We start from the raw sequence: 16,194 nt of genomic DNA on the forward strand, positions 1-16,194 counted from the left end.
TTATTTACATGGTCTCATTTGTCCTTTATTCATAACTCTTACAGTAGATATGTACAGATTTTTGTTCAATCACATTAAAAATATTACTCCTCTACACATGTATAAAAAAAACTCCAAGAGACATTTCAAAGACAATTTGCTTTGTAAAGCTTCTAGCTAGAAGTTTAATCAGTTGGTGAGCTCAACTTTGAGCAGCTCACTCTGACAAACAGGAAATATGTGCGTCCTGTAATTTATTTTAAGTTTATTTAATTCACTTGGCATTATTACAGTGGAGTGTTTAACCCAAGAATCAAATAATTAGAGGATTCCTGGCTATCGGTGTTATCTTCAGGTTGAAGCCCTGACATCCTACTGAAAGTCGGCTTAAAAACAGCTTTGCTTTGAGGAAACTAATTTCTCCAATCTATTGAATTGTACATGAATGCACCTGTCATGCAGAACTTCAAAACATTCTTCAACATCGTACATTTTTTAAAGCAAAAAAATAAAAGTCTTTATGGCTTGGCACAAAGCTCTTTTGGTAGCCTACCCAAATTGATGTTGGACATGGGAAATACTACAATACAGTGTTTTGCAAATGCTAGAAGATAATTGTGATATCAGATGATAACATGACACAGGATCCCAGAAATAGAGGGGCACTCAAGATGTCAGGGGAATCAGATGTGTGAGTACTGACTATGAACACACCCACACTGTGTTTAAAAGCTGCTGCTCTTTTTAAACGTAACACCTATTTCACAATATGTACAATTCAGATGAGTCTCACAATCTTTTGGAGCAAATTAATGGTAATCTAAGGATCATGAACCCCTCCCAGAGGGAATGGCTCAGCCATATCAATGACAAATATTTACAATTTATTCATTCATCATGGAAGACATTTGCTTTTTTCCTTTCCTAAAAGAACAGGAAGGCCAAGACAGCAGAATATAGACAGTCAGACAGCAGACAGACTCGCACACATGCACACACACCGTCGTTTCACGACAACATCTCTCAGATATGAGTTTCACCTTACAGTCAGCCTTTCACTCCCTCTCTACTCTCTCACACAGGCTATAAATACAGACTCCTATTAGTCCTGTGTTACATTCTCCCACTCAACCCCCGCCCCTTCTCTGTCTCTCACACACACCACAGAGCGAGAGAGCTGCAGTGACGTATTGCTGGCTATCTCATTAGACGATATCATAAAAAGCCTGTTGCCACAGCAACGGCTCCCTGTATTTCCATGGCAACAGGCCGCAGTGTCAAGGTGGTGCATTTTCCCCCGCTGAAGGGGGAGGAGTCAATGACGGCCAATTGTGGGCAATGGAGCAGCCATCAGGATGAGAGGAGGAGGATGAGGAGGAAGATGGTGAGAGTTGGAACAGTCTGACCCCTGCTGGTCACATATGGGTGCTGCAGATAACATCCTGGAAAAGAAAGGGATGTTGGGCAACGGGTATGAACATTTCTGAATATATTATTGTAATGACAGCGGATAGGAAAAGATGAGGAGTGTAATGAATATGCATGGTGTTAAACTCACGAGGATGAAGTCCGTCTGTTCCTTCCCCTTAAGAATATGGAGCACTGCATCATGAACTGTGACAAACAGCCTGCTCTTTGGGATCGACTCTGAGAAGAAACCTGCCATTTCCAGCTGCTCCACAACACAGGCTGATATTTGAGCACACAGACAGACAGAAAAGCATGCATGACATTAAAGCATGAGGAGAAGCATTTTGTGATTATAAAATTAAATATGTTTGACGTTTCTGAGAGGGAACAATGTGGCGCCACTGAGGCTGAGACCTTGACGCATTCATTATCTAAAGCTTCAGTGCTTTGACTCCACATTAAGGACATTAACTTTGTCTATGTTTTGTCTGGTGTGCCACTCACCTTGGCAGCCCGCTAGATAGACGTCTATATCAATCTCTCCAAAGTCCCTGAATGTCTGTAAGAAAAATACAGATATCGCTTTATATTTGTTTCTGACGTATATTCTTTCTAAGCATAAAAGCTCTCCTTGGTCACTTATTTACATTCGACAAAATATCTGATGATTCAGTGTAAATATGTGTGGCACACACATACATTTTTCAAGGTCTTCACAGCGACTGTATCCACAAAGCTGGTTGTCGAGATGTCCAAGATGATGCTGTGTGTGCCAGAGGCCCCTCCCTTCTCATCGTCATCTTGGTGTGACACCTGGGTGATGCTATCATCACCATGGCATGCCGTGTCTGAATCTGAGTCTGACATTGCTGTGTCATGTTTGTAGGCCCAGTTTACTTGGCCTTTACTGAAGCCATTTGCAGAGGTTTCTGTCAAGCTTAAGGCTACACCATTCCCCTGACTTTGTCCCTTCAGTCCTGCAGAGACATTTTCTTCATTTTTCTCCTTCAAAGAAAGCGTGCCATTGGACAGGTTGCCAACCGCTTTTTTTTGCTAAAAGGTTGAAAGGGTGGAAATAACTATTAGTGACATTTAAGTTCAAATTCATAATTTACTTGAAGTGTCTTTAAACGTGTCATTAAGGTAATCATACTTGTTTCTTTGCCTCCTTTTTAGCTTTCTTTTTCTCTTTCTCCTGTTCACGCTTCAGCTTTGCGTCTCGCTTCTTCTTCGCTGTCAGCAGCTTCCCGATTTCAATTCCACTCTGCACAAAAAGCCGAACATCACATTAGAGAAAAGAGAAAGTGAGACAAGTATGAGAGAGAAAGCGAGATAATGAAAGCAATTAAGGGTGCTGTAAACAGCAGAAGGGGACTACATCTTGTAATCAAATGCAAGCCTGCACACAAACACACACCCACATTCATGGACACACATGCACACACACCTTCTTTTGCAGGGCCTCCGAGTACATCTCAGCGTTCGTGTAGTAGATAGTTGCGGATGAACGGAAGATTTTAATTCCTGGAATCTCTTTGGCCTGCAGGGACACATCATGAAGAACAGTTCAGAAACTCACACCATGTTCTGCTTTCATCTGCACTTTTTTTTACGTCCCTCAGGTATTGCTGGACTAAATGGAGCTCTCCTACCAATTATTGATTGCAAGTTGGTATAACTCTATCCACAGTGTTCGTCTTAAAGGGTCAGTTCAACCAAATTTTGAAGTAAAATCATATTAACCCTTAGAGGTATCTAGTAATGCAACTAGTTTTGCTTTTGTTTGCCTTTTTTTGTAATTCAAGATTTCTGTTACTACCACAGTTTAATTAATGTGAGTGAAATTTTGTTTGTGGCACACAGCAATGAAAAAAAATCACATTTGAACAAGACTAAGAGTCTACAGCCATGCTCGAAGCTCTGTGAGGCTGTACTTGGGCACAGCGGTGCTATTAGCTAAATGCTAGCATATAATGTTCACCATGTCCACTATCTTAGTTTAGTGTGTTAGCATGATTGCTAAGTAGCACTAAACACAAAGTACAGCTGAGGCTTCAAGCATGTCATTAGTTTTACAGGTATTTGGTCATAAACCATTTGGACAATTTTTAAAAAATACCTGATGATGTTAGTGTATGGAAAATTAATCAGTCAGTTCCAATTCATCGTGAGGGGGGCATGAATGTCTGAACCAAATTTCCATCCAACAGACACATTTCACCCAAAACTACAAATGTAAACCTCCGTCAGAGTTAGGATTCGTTATCTGGGAACCATGAATGTGTAAAAAAATAAATTGTGCCAATCCATCTAGTAGATGTAAAAATATGATTAGTGAAAACTCTGAATTGCTGGAGGCTCTACATGAGGGGGATTGGTCCTTTGGGTGCCATGAAAATCTGTACCAAAGTTCATTGCAATCCATCCAGCAGTTGTAGTTGTTGAGAATTTTAGTCTTTTCAGACCGACTGCCCTACAGAACAACACTGCCATCCCTAGAGCCATACCACTAGCATGTCATAAACATCGACAACTACATGGAAATGGTCCCTCTGAAAACTGTTGACAAGGAGCTCTGAAGATTATTTAACTTGGACATTGTTTCTGGAAAGACATTCATCACTGTTTTAAAAGGTGGCAGTAGAATTCTAAGAGGCAGATATCTCAGAAATAATAAAACCGAAGCTATCTACCTACTAAATGTTTCTTCATAATTTGGGTGTATTGACCCTAACTTTCAGTGGATCAATATAGTACTGAGGATCTTTCTTTTATCACTAAAACATTCTTACCTCCTTGTAGGTGTCTACATCCAGATACAAGTCAGTGCCCTTCACTTGGCCTAAGATAGAGTAGCGGGGCCTGAAAGATGTTAAAATTACAAAATTACTCCTCTGAAAATCTCATCAGAATATCATATTTATTTATACTTAATGTTGTATAGTTACAGTTGCGTTCTGAAGATGAAAGTGAGCATGGAAAAGCCAACTGAGACAGCCAGACCCAAGTCCAGGTTGAGCAGGACAGTGCTTGTGAATGTTACCAGCCACACCATCTACAGGGCAGCAAAACACCGACAGTCAGCGGGGTCAAAAGTACTAAACGGTTCACACGGTATTTAACTGAACAGAACGGCCCTTAAAGAGGATTTAGTCTTACCAAATCAACCTTGTTGGTCTTCCACAGTTGAGGCAAGTCCTCGAACTGCTTAAACATTCCTTTCAAGTTCACGAACACTATTGTAGATAAGACAGCCTGAGAAGCACACACACAGATGTATTCACGTATACACACATCCTTATTTGCTATTAAATAGCTTACCAAGAGACATACTGATCATTAGAGAGGAATGATAGAGGAATCACAGTGTTACCTTGGGGAGGTCCTCAAAGAGAGCACCTATTTTCAAAACCGTGATCAGCACAATGACGGACGAAATCACTCCTGCAACCTGACAAAACACACACAGACACACACACACACACACACACACACACACCGTACAATAAATGACTAAGCTGAACGCAAGAATAAGATGTAATCAGAGATATTTGTGCTGTTAGTGACAGATGTGTTTTTGTGTGTTTACCTGTGTCTTGCCCCCTGTGCTCTCCTGGACGAGGCTGCGAGACAAGGAGGAAGTCACAGAGTAACACTGAAAAAAGCCGCCAATAGTGTTACTGAGACCGACAGCAACCAGCTCCTAGAAAAAAAAAGCAAAACAGACACAACATTTCAGTTGAAAGTAATAAAACGCACCTACAGGTTTGACATTTATAGTTGAAGCTATTAATATGTGACTTTGGTCAACCTATGTCTGGACTCTTCAGTTCAATAACATCAGTATACTGTTCATTTACTTCATGGTCATGTCAACACATCACTGACACGTTGAGAGCGGTGCCAAGCATATTTAAGGTACACCTAATGCATAAAGCTTGTTTGGCATTAATGATTTAGCAGGTCAGCTCTTAGAGGCTCTGAGTGCTCTCAGCCTGTCTCTCTCCAGAGCAGAATGATCTCAGTCACATGCCTCTGCAAATGTGTGTATGTATGAATAAGTCTGTGTGCAATAAACAAGAATAAGAGATTTAAAAAAAGGAGAAGTAGAGAGTGTATGGGTTACTAGAGGTTCTGACTTTTTATGCATCTGTTTTCAAGGGAATATTAATCATTTTTCCAATAAAGTGAAGCCATGACCTGATGTACTAGCAAAAAGAAGACAGCACAGTTCAATCTCAGGCTGTGGTTTGGCAAAGAGCGAATAATCAGATGAGAAAAACTTTGCTTCCCTATCTCCATTTTATTCTAACAACATTTAAACACACCTCATTAATTTTCATCTGATGGATATCATGTAACCCAAACTGATATTTGATCTATCTTGTGCACATAAACTGCAAAAAAATAAATTTACTGGAACCGCAACTATGCATGTCGGCCATGTATGTGTGGAAGGAATCATTTGTCACATGATGTTATGCACTGGGAGATGTTTGAGGCATTATAACATTTGGAAATGGACTTATATAATTACTGGCTTAAATGCATCTTTGGCCAGCTCCTTAAGAGCTTTGGGTGATCCAATTTCAGTCTGTCATTACTATTGGGATATAATCCAGACGTTCATGATGCATTAAATGACTTTAGATGAGGAAATAAGAGGAAACCTCTTTTCTTTTTTTTGCCACGCTGACAGTAAAATAAATAATCTGCTCTTTGCAGCTTTAGAAACAAAAGACAGCCATGATTAAAAAGATTTTGTCAATTTAGTAATTAGTATGGCATAAAACCATTTTTGTTGTTGCTTTTGTCACGCTGTCATGGCTGCAATTTGAATCTGAACGGAAAGAATTTACTGCTTTTGTAATTCATGCCAAAAAATACCTGAATTAAATTGATTTAAACAGAACTGAGTGACACAAACAAATAGATGTACAAAAAAACAACTCTGTTGTTGGGTGCAGCTTGATCCAGGTCGACTTGAGTAATTTTTCCACTGAAATGACAGTCACCTACTGTGATTGAACAGAGTAAAGTCTAATATTAGCCCAAGTCTGAGTCAGACAGGAACAGAAACTCCAAGGATAACTCTCACAGTTGTTTGTGAGTGTGTGTGTGTGTGTGTGTGTGTGTGTGTGTGTGTGTGTGTGTGTGTGTATGCACAAAGGCTCATGTGTGTTTGCCTATGCCTCACCTGGTTGCTATCCACCTTGTAGCCATGTTTGAGGGCAAATGTTTTGCCCAGAGAAATATTGATGGCATAGCCCACAATGGCAATAGCAAAAGCATCGCCGATCACCTGTGAGAACAAAGTCGCGTCAGGAGCACGAGGGGCCTTGAGCCTGGAGCAGGAGGACAAAGTGAATGGTTCAGGCTTTTATAACTGTTATCTTGTGAAGCACACAGAGTCTTCACACACACAGCCCACTCTACAAACAGCTCAGGGCATTAGGGCAACTTTCATATTTGCTGCGGCTGTTAAAACATCTTGATAGTAAATGTAATGGAACTAATAAGCTTCTTGCAAGCTGCTTTCTTGACCTAAATGTTGATGTGACTGTCTCCAGCAGCATGTGCAACCTTTTGTTGAATCCAGTCTTGCCCTTATAGGCTGTGTGTAGCCTGTTGTTACTGTTAAATACTGTATCTCACACATTCTGCAGCTGGCAAACACATGAACTTTCTCAATACTTTAGAGACGCCCAAACCCTAATCCTTACCAAAAAATGACTAAGCCAGAATTCAAAAGCTGTTGGTTATCTAAAATTAAAGACAAACACGAGGAAAGCTCGGAGTAGCTTTTATATGTATTACAATAATCTGCACTTATATCCTACGTTTACACATCTCTGTATCTTGCCTTCTGGGGGAAATTCAACCCACTTATTGACCTTTTCCACCACAGGAGCTTTTCCAGGAATCTTTTTTAGAAACTCACACAAACATACACTGTGACCCTTTGTTGCTTTGTAGGGTGTGTTACCGTTACTATGGCTTATCAAAAGCTCCACATACAGTATCTGACAACCAGGAAATTTGGTGCATTCCTATCTGTGTTCTTGTAAACAGTCTTGCACTGACAGCTGTCCTGTCTCTCACCTCTCGCCCTTTTGTGTCTCTTTCTGTTTGGTACAAAAACACATTTGTAACATTTCAAACTCACAAAGATACACTTACCCACTGGGAATCTCTCCAACCACGTCGATGTTGTAGTCACTAGTAAGTCCACAAAAGTGGGTGATGATTGTTGCTGCAATGATCTGATTAAAAAAAAACAAAAAAACAAAGGCACAAGGAATGTTGGTTCAGTATGTGAGGTAAATTATTACTTTACCTCTTTTTGGCAACAATCCCAGTCCAGAATGATCACTGTGGTTAAGATGCCCCCTGCTGGACTATCAGAGGAACACATATGTTGAACAAGATGGAGTACTCACCACTATGAGCTCTATTGGGATAGGCATAGGCAGCTTCTGTCTGTAGCAGGCATTGAGTTCTTTGACTATAATGAGAACAGTGAGCGCCACCAGACTGACCACCAACTCCGGCACCTTAGTCTGAGGTAGCAGCCCGCAAATATCCAACAGAGTCTGTGGGGAGAAGAGTGGTGGACAGTGGATCAAGTTAATGCACATGTAGTCTAGAAAGCAACAAAGTGTCCACAGGTTTAATGGTGGTCTTCCTGCTGGTTTCACCATCTTGCTGCACCAAAGTAGAAGGAGTGGGTAAAATTATAGAAATGTCCGTAACACTTTATGGTAACATACCATGTAAGATTTGTAAGAAAGCAAACATTTTTGGCAAAGACAGACAGGATATATATGTACAACTATGACTGGAGAGTTTTTTTGTTTTAGCTTGTCCCTTTAACTGCAGATTTAACTATGAAGAAGACATGAACATCATTAATAACTCACTTTCCCAGAGCCCTTAGTTGCTATTCTCCACCAGTCCACCAGATGTCCTCAGACCTCTCTCCTTGCTTTCCAGATCCTGCCACTCCCATCTGCCCTGCAGTCACTACAATCGCCTCATTCCCCTCACTCGCCCATCTCCCCACTGGCACCTAATCCCCTCATCAGCCACTTACTTCATATACAGGCCCAGATCCTTTGTTCCCTTGTCAAATTTTTGTTGTCATGTTGCTTTTTGTCAGTGCTTTCTAGCTTCTGTTTTCTGTTACCTGGACCTTTAACATATCAGCACCTGCTTGCCTGTCTTTTCCGTCTCTCATCCCTGCACCTCTGTGGAATTAATACTACTACTGTTTGGACTGTTTGGACTTGTCAGCGATGCCTGTGAGCTTTTGTATCCTCATTTTTGACAATAAACTCGCTGAACTGTCCCTGCCTGTCTCTATAGTCTGCATTTGGGTCCTTCCTCTGCTGCCTACTACAAACCAACCTACTGCGACACCCTTCTTGTTTGCTCTTTGTTAAACTTCCAGCTGTGTGTCTTGTAAGTAAGATTCATCGTGATTCAATTATCACACATCATTTCTGTTGAGATATTTGATGGATGTTAATCATTTTGTGCAAAGCTTAAACCATGAGATATTGAGATTAACAATACTTGTGCCTACTGGTGCACTGTGTTTCTGTCACTGATTACCATAATTTCCGAAACTTTTCCCTGTGCCACATTAACACAGTTTTGCAGTGTTTGTGACTGATGCTTCAGAAATTCAGACAGCAATTATCCAGCCTCTTTGTACCTTTGTACCTAATGTTGCTTTGAAAACTCATTTTGACAAACAGTTATAGTTTATTCTAACGGGCTTTTTTTCAAGGAAAGCATTTTGACATATCACAGTAGGAAAAGCACAGTTGTAAATAATAAAATCAATAATGGCTGTATTCCATGTAGCTCCTTCGGTCTCAAGGCCCTGGTGTTGTGCATGCTGTCACACAGTTATGGTTGACTGGGACACTTGAATAGAACATAAAACTGAGCCATCGTTTGTTATTCATAACACATGTGCTTTTCCTACCATGACAAGTCAAAATGTCTGCTGTGAAAAAGATCATCCTTATATGAAGTATAAGTTGCAATTCCATATGGTAAAATGTGCTTCTCAGGACTGTGTGGGTGTATATAAACTGGGCCTCACATTGACTGACAAACTCCTCACTCTCCTGTTATATTGCACCTGTTAGGATGGAACAGTTTACACCTTTATGGTAAATATTACTGCATAGCATTAGTGACATTATGTAATTCCCTGCATAACTCCACCGAACTTCAACCTGAGCAGAGATCTGATCAGTCGGAGTAATTGTGTAATAAAATTAGTATTAGCTCTTGTTTATTTGAGTGCAAGTACCTCGAAAATGCAATCAAGCTGTAAAAGTCATAGTTAGTTACAAGTTTAATATAATTATATAATTATATAATATAATTATATAATAGTTTTTTGAGACAGTTCTGTCTGTTTGTTTTGTTATTGTGTGCTTTAACCTGTTTACCTGACTTGAAGATCTGCCAATTTACGGTCTCCCCTAAGGAGCTCAATGAAATAAACTTTTTCTTCTTGTCTTTTTTATCCTTGACAATTTGATTATGTTGGGAATGGGTGATTGCAGGCTTTTATTTTTGTCAAAAATGTCTAACTTAAAGAAACCTCTGACAGTCCCGACATAAACTAAACATTATCAAGTTTTATTTACTGTAGAGCAGTTGCATTATCATGTAATGTGTATTTATGTCCACCCACTGTGAGTCTGTCAGTAAATCTCTGGGGTCCCATTTATAAAACAGTGAGTAGGATCTATACTAAAAGTGTAGGTGCACACAAAATGGCGTGCGCCAAAAAATAATAATATTTATATAACAGTCCGTACGCATGAATGCAAGCATATTTCCCTTTACAATGCACAGTTCACCTGGAAAGATGCACACGTGGATCAGCCTCATATCCAGCCCTCTACACGCCCACATTCAATCATAAATGGTCAATGCAAAATTATTCATGAATACTGATTTACCTGTGTTTCTTTCGCCAGACCAATCAGTCTCTTTTGAGATGCCTAACCAATCAGTGTCGAGAGTCAACGCACGTGCCCTCTCGCTCGCTTGAGCTCGGCAGCTGCTGAGGAAGGACCGCAACCGTCGTGAATGGACTTTTACTGTTTTATTTCCCCGTTTTCGGACTTATTGAGGTATTGAATTTATGTGTGTAACCAAAGAACAACCATATACAACTTCAATAAACATTCCAGTGGATCGTAAAGTCATACATCTCTGCTAAAGTTCTCACCACACCCTGCAGCGGCCTGTAGTTAACCAGTTTTAAGTAGTTTTTACACCACACACTCAATATCATATCTAAAATACAACAAACACTGCATTCATTATATTTACTCCAAAATCCAGCATACAGGTGTTCCTCTAATTTACACAGTCCATATACGAGTGCAGGAGGTCAAGATATGCTGGTGACTGGAGAACGTGTGTGTGGCAGCCACCGCAGTGTCTCCAGTGTGCTCTGCGCCTGACAGCACAGTCATGTTCACACAAAAACTATATGAAAACTAAAATCATACCTGGTGATATATGCACAGTATTGGAAGATATTAAAATTAGCCTGCAATTAGCGCTCTATTCTGCAATTATTTTGAAGTTACGTTTGATGTAATGTTGGATTTCTACAACCGATGATGATAATTTCATCAGTCATTTGATGTGGTTGAGGTGTAAAGGAATCATTATATTCACTCTTAATATCGGGGAAAGAAGAGCAAGACTTTCTTGAATCCTGCCACTTGCAACATCCTGATATCATTGATTTCACCAGCTGCTGTGCCGCTTCTCAGCTGAGCCTCCCCTCTGCGCTCCAGGTGAGACAGCGCTGATTAAATGTTTAGCGGACTTTGATTTAAGGTTTGAGCTTGCTTCTATCTTTTCAAACTGAGATGCTTATGTAATAGTTATGGCTCATTACATCTGCAATCACAGACACTGCTGGTTTGAATGTTTATGATAGTGTAGGTTTATAATTAACGTTTGATATTAAATGAATTATATGTGTGAGAGGATTATTATATAATCTGGCTTCAATTCACCACCACACCATCTGCATCGCCACTCTCCAAAATGTTTGTATGCGTGGGTGAGAGTTTACGTAGCCTACAGGTGCGCACATTCTCCCGTAAAGTTTGTTTTTATAGATCAAATCTTTTGTGTTGGAAGTTGCGTACGCTTCCTTCAGCCCCCGTTTTGTGCGTACGCACTGGTTATAAATGAGATCCCAGGTGTGTATGAGTTGTGTAATACATGACATACTCACATAAATCAGGGAGAGAGGACCAGTGAAGCGAGACGGTTTGACTCCAAACACGTACTTGAGCTGGGAGACGCACACATGACATGCAGATCCTGTGGTGTAGCCACGAACCAGCGGCTCAGACAGGTAGGTGACCACGAAACCAAACTTCACCACACCCAACAGGATCTTAGGAGGGGTAATGAGAGAGACAGTTAAGCAAAAGTAGAAAATATTCATCAAAATTGTTGCTTAGCGCCTCAATACATTTCAGTTTGGCAAAAATGGACAAACACACACAGACACACACCTGAAAGATTCCTGACAGGACTGTGAGGGCGCATGCTATCTGTACTCTGTAGGCATCTCGTTCATCAATGTCCACATCTGATGTCCCATTGGTGCCATTTACCATAAAGTTACTGTCTGGTGCCAGCCTCTCCGTCACACTCCCAACCATGATACTGATCACAGCAAACGTACCTGAACATAAAAAACACAAACGCACACATATTTATGCACAAAGACTATCCGTGTTGCCATCACCTTTTTTTCTTTCAATTCTTTCATCCACCTGCACACACTGTCTCACTCACCAATGGAGATGTGTCTGGAAGTACCAAAGATGAAGTAGATCAGCACCGGGTAGAGGGAGGTGTACAGGCCAAACACGGGACGAAGAGAGGCCAGGAGAGCATACGCCATGCCTGGGGGCAAAAAAACAGTCAGTTGCCCAAATTAACATAGAAACAGGTTTTGCTTGCTGTAATCATTCCTCCTGGTCATACTGATAAAAGTTAAGAGTTTATCTGAAGATAATACGAGGCTTCTCAGTTAGTCAAATAAAGTGGATCTCTTCCACAGTTACAGTTTTAGTAAACCGTTCCCTCTTTGTGTCTCAACAGTGTTTTCCTGTTAAGTTATAGTTGAAGGATTGTAACAGAAAGAGGAAATTTGCCACTAAATGACTAACTCTGAAAGATATTGACTTGATTTGACTTATTTGGACAGCTGAAGCCTCATATTATCTTCAAATAAACTTTTAAATATATTTTTGTACAGAAAGAGGCTTGTGGATTTTGGCCCCCATCGCTTACATTGAAAGTGCATTATGAAGGGATCTCTTAATAGTCGGTATGGACAGGAGGAATGATGACAGCAAGAAAAACATGTGTCAGTGTTCATTTGGCTACTGACTATTGTTTTAAGACAGACTTTAAAAAATGGGAACCTTAGCTTAGCATAGAGACTGGAAACACATGTAAACAACTAGCCTGGCTCTGTCCAAAGGTAACTTAACAACCCCAGGAAGTCACTGCACCAGGCCAAGAAATAGTCTGGCACATATTGGCCCCCATAAACCACATTTTTTTTGCTCACACCAGTTTTTGTACAGACTAAATGAACAAAAAACATGTTTATAGTCAACTTTAGTAGTACTATAAAGTGGATTTTGTTACCTTTGGACAGAGGCAGGCTAGCTGTTTCCCATTGTTTCCAGTCTTTATGCTAAGCTAAGCTAAGCATCTCTTATCTGTAGCTTCACCATAATGACCTGATGAATATGACAGTGGTATCGATCTTCTTATCTAACTCTTGGCAGGAAAATGAATAAATGCAAATGACAGGTTTGCTATGTTTGTAAGTTGCAATGTAGGTAAACTTCAAGCTCGCTCCACTGTACACATTCACACATACAAACCCTGCGGTAGATGCATGATGCCCACACTGCAGCCAGAGATCAGGTCTCCCAAGGCATTTTCTCTGATGGAGTACTTAGGCAGCCAGCTGAGCACAGGCACCCAGCTCTGCACTGTCTTTTTCACCCTGGGCACCGAACACCTGTGACAGTCGGTCCAGAAATACACTCACTGAGTATCTAATACTGAGGTCACTTAAACACACAATTTCACATCCAAATTTTTCACTGAGTGGGGAGACTGTGTGTCTACCTGCAAAGTCACCTAGAAAACATGTCTGAAGTTTTTAGCTTTAAAGTAGCAATTGTAAAAAACAACTAAAGTATCATCAAATGAGACATGAGAGTTGTAACACCTGCTACAGTTTTTATCAGTCGGCCTTGTAAAACAGTGGCACACTGGATAACACCAGCATGTCGTTATGCTACTCTTCACTACATATGACAGATTCAGTGTTGTAGTGAGCTGAATATTAAAATAGAAGTCTGCATAAACAATATTTTGCCTAGAAACACAAACTGAATCCTCCTCTGCTGAAATGTTACAAGATCTCCATTCATTCATTGCAATAATTGAACTGGAAACATTTGGTCTTAAAATATGTCATGTGCTGTTGTGATTGGTTAATATTTATTTAAGAGTCTTATATGATGTATCAGAAGTTATTATTGAAGCGTCCAACTAAAACTAAATAAAAGTGTGAACTCATCAATCGTCATTAAATGACTCAGATGAAACTGTTGGTCAGTCTTTTTTTAATCATCCCCATCATGCTTTCACACACAAACACATTTACAAGCATGCAAAACTACATTCACACCTAAACACATCCTTTTTGTCAGTATGCATCATTGTGTATCTAGTTTTATAATCTGCCTGCACACCTGACTCTCATCTCTATATTTACCTTAGGTACTCTTTCACATTATCGCCCAGGGTTGATTTTTCGGTCCATGTTCCTTTTTGCGCCACTTCTTCCAGACGTAACTCACTCAGAACCTCCCGTCGCACAAAATACTTCACGGATGAACATTCCTTGTCCTCCATGTCAGCGCCTGTTTGACCAAATTCAGCAGACACTTTGTGAAGCTGATGTCTTTCTCAGCTCCTTCTTTTCTGCCTGAGGGTCCTCTTGAATGGAAAGGCCAGTTACAGTTGCACAAAGACAAACGCCGTGCAGTGAGAGTGAAGCCTCCTCACTGTTCTATACTGATTGACAGTGCTTGTTTTTTGGACTGTGGGAGTGACTGTCCCTTTCCTGCCCTTATAAGAGAACAACCCCCCTATACACACACCTGAGGTAAAGTGTGTGTGTGTGTATGTGTGCTTTTTTTTTTTGAATGAAACCCTATGGTGGTTAAGTTAATTAAAACATCAGTTGAAAGGTTGAACTTTGGTAAACTGTAAAAACTGGTAAAACTTGATGTGAGTGGCACACTGAAACACACACACACCGCACACACACACACACACACACGCACACAGATGCATGTGAGAACACACACATCTTATCTTTATGGCTGCTTTGCTCACCCAGGAGATAAAGTAGGAATAGTTTCATTGTCAGCAGCAAAGTCATGACATATTGTGCCACTGGCATTGCCCAATATGTTTTATGGAATTTAGCAGTCCACATTTTTTTTCAGTGTTCACTGAGACTAAAATAAGTCCACTCTGCTGATAACCAAAAGGAGACCCTTTTCCTTAACTGAATCAAATGGTTCAGTCTCTCTCATACCTGTGTCTTTACTACTATTTAAATTGCATCTGTACTGCCAGTTTTTGTCTTCTTGTCATCTGTGAATAAAGAGACCACTCAACATGATAATTTTCTAATCACAGGACACTATAAATATACTGTAAGGTCACTTTCAGTCACACATAACATGTTAAGTGTCAATACTAAATAAAAAGAATTTGTACTTCTTACTAGACATTGAAAACAGAATAAAAAAAAGAAAACACATTCTCAATATAAGAACAAATTCAGACCTGCACAGATCATATGATCCTACACTTTATGTGCATATGTCTGTCTATATTTAAAAAGGACCTTATATAACATTCTAACCTCAAAACTTGGTAGAGAAAAGCACCAAGTTATATTTACCTTTGAACCAGGTAACCTTAAAACACAAATTCATCAGTCACCCTCCTGACAGGCTCCTTCAAATCATCTATTTATGTTTACGTTGAGCTGGTTAACGTTTAATAGGGTCTTAATAGGGTCAAAGTGACTTTCATTATTGATTGAGGTTTATCTTGTTTCTCAGAATGTGAGAAAAGGGGCAGCATACTTTGAAACGTAAACAGAGAGGTGATGGATGTTTGAGACAAGTAGGTTCAAGCTGGATTACCTAGTTGCAGGAGAACTCTAAATCTGATCAGGATCCCATTGATACATACATGAGCAGTTTGTAGCCCTCTGACAGCAAACTGCCTTTGTTGCCTTTGACAAAATGCAGTATTTTTCCTATCCACTCGAAATCTTAAACCTTTTGTAGATTCTTTTTTTTCACTCTCTAGCATTACTATTTCCCTAGATCGCACCCTACAGTCAGCATATTAGTGATTCTTACTTGACAGTACACATACAGCAGGTTTTCTGCACATCATTGTGATTGTCTCAATCCTGTCACTGTCCTGTTTTTTCTGTCTTTGTCGTGTTGTTTCTTGTGGTCCCTGGCCTTCTGGCCTCCTGGCCTCCTGTGCTCCTCCCCAGCCTGCTCTTCCCTCCACACCTGCCCTGAATCAGCCTCTTCAGCCCTGCCCTGCTGCCAGTGTTTCCCCCAGCCAATCAGCTCCTTGCCTATTCTCCTGTTCACCTTTTCTCTATTTCTT

The 16,194-nt window shown here is 40.3% G+C and overlaps 1 protein-coding gene across 2 annotated transcripts; it reads right to left on the reverse strand.

Moving 5' to 3' along the window:
* Nucleotides 1-46: 46 nt before the first annotated feature.
* On the reverse strand, nt 47-16,092 carry LOC121895517 (solute carrier family 26 member 6-like). 2 transcript variants are annotated; one of them, XM_042408728.1, is made up of 20 exons: nt 15,949-16,092; nt 14,261-14,408; nt 13,356-13,495; nt 12,250-12,360; nt 11,964-12,136; nt 11,678-11,842; nt 7,830-7,982; nt 7,570-7,652; nt 6,587-6,734; nt 4,979-5,092; nt 4,763-4,840; nt 4,549-4,644; nt 4,338-4,444; nt 4,182-4,251; nt 2,837-2,929; nt 2,543-2,653; nt 2,089-2,442; nt 1,894-1,948; nt 1,538-1,668; nt 47-1,421 (listed from the first exon to the last, which is right to left on the reverse strand). In XM_042408728.1, exons 2-20 carry the CDS (start codon nt 14,398-14,400, stop codon nt 1,395-1,397), a joined length of 2,349 nt encoding a protein of 782 aa, XP_042264662.1. In that variant the 5' UTR covers nt 14,401-14,408; nt 15,949-16,092; the 3' UTR covers nt 47-1,394. The 2 variants fall into 2 exon arrangements, with proteins under 2 accessions (XP_042264662.1, XP_042264661.1); XM_042408727.1 differs by having other exon boundaries at nt 15,933-16,092.
* Nucleotides 16,093-16,194: the final 102 nt, after the last annotated feature.

Source organism: Thunnus maccoyii, chromosome 4 (genome assembly GCF_910596095.1).
Source record: "Thunnus maccoyii chromosome 4, fThuMac1.1, whole genome shotgun sequence".
Lineage (NCBI taxonomy): Eukaryota > Metazoa > Chordata > Actinopteri > Scombriformes > Scombridae > Thunnus > Thunnus maccoyii.

Excerpts from the sequence above, each read along its gene's own strand:
- LOC121895517 (XM_042408727.1), bottom strand. The coding sequence starts at position 15,969 with ATGATGTGCAGAAAACCTGCTGTATGTGTACTGTCAA. Across the intron at positions 12,137-12,249 it reads TTCCAGACACATCTCCATTG|GTACGTTTGCTGTGATCAGT; the intron begins GTGAGTGAGACA and ends TTTTATGTTCAG. Across the intron at positions 7,983-11,677 it reads GTCCTCTCTCCCTGATTTAT|ACTCTGTTGGATATTTGCGG; the intron begins GTGAGTATGTCA and ends TTCTCCCCACAG.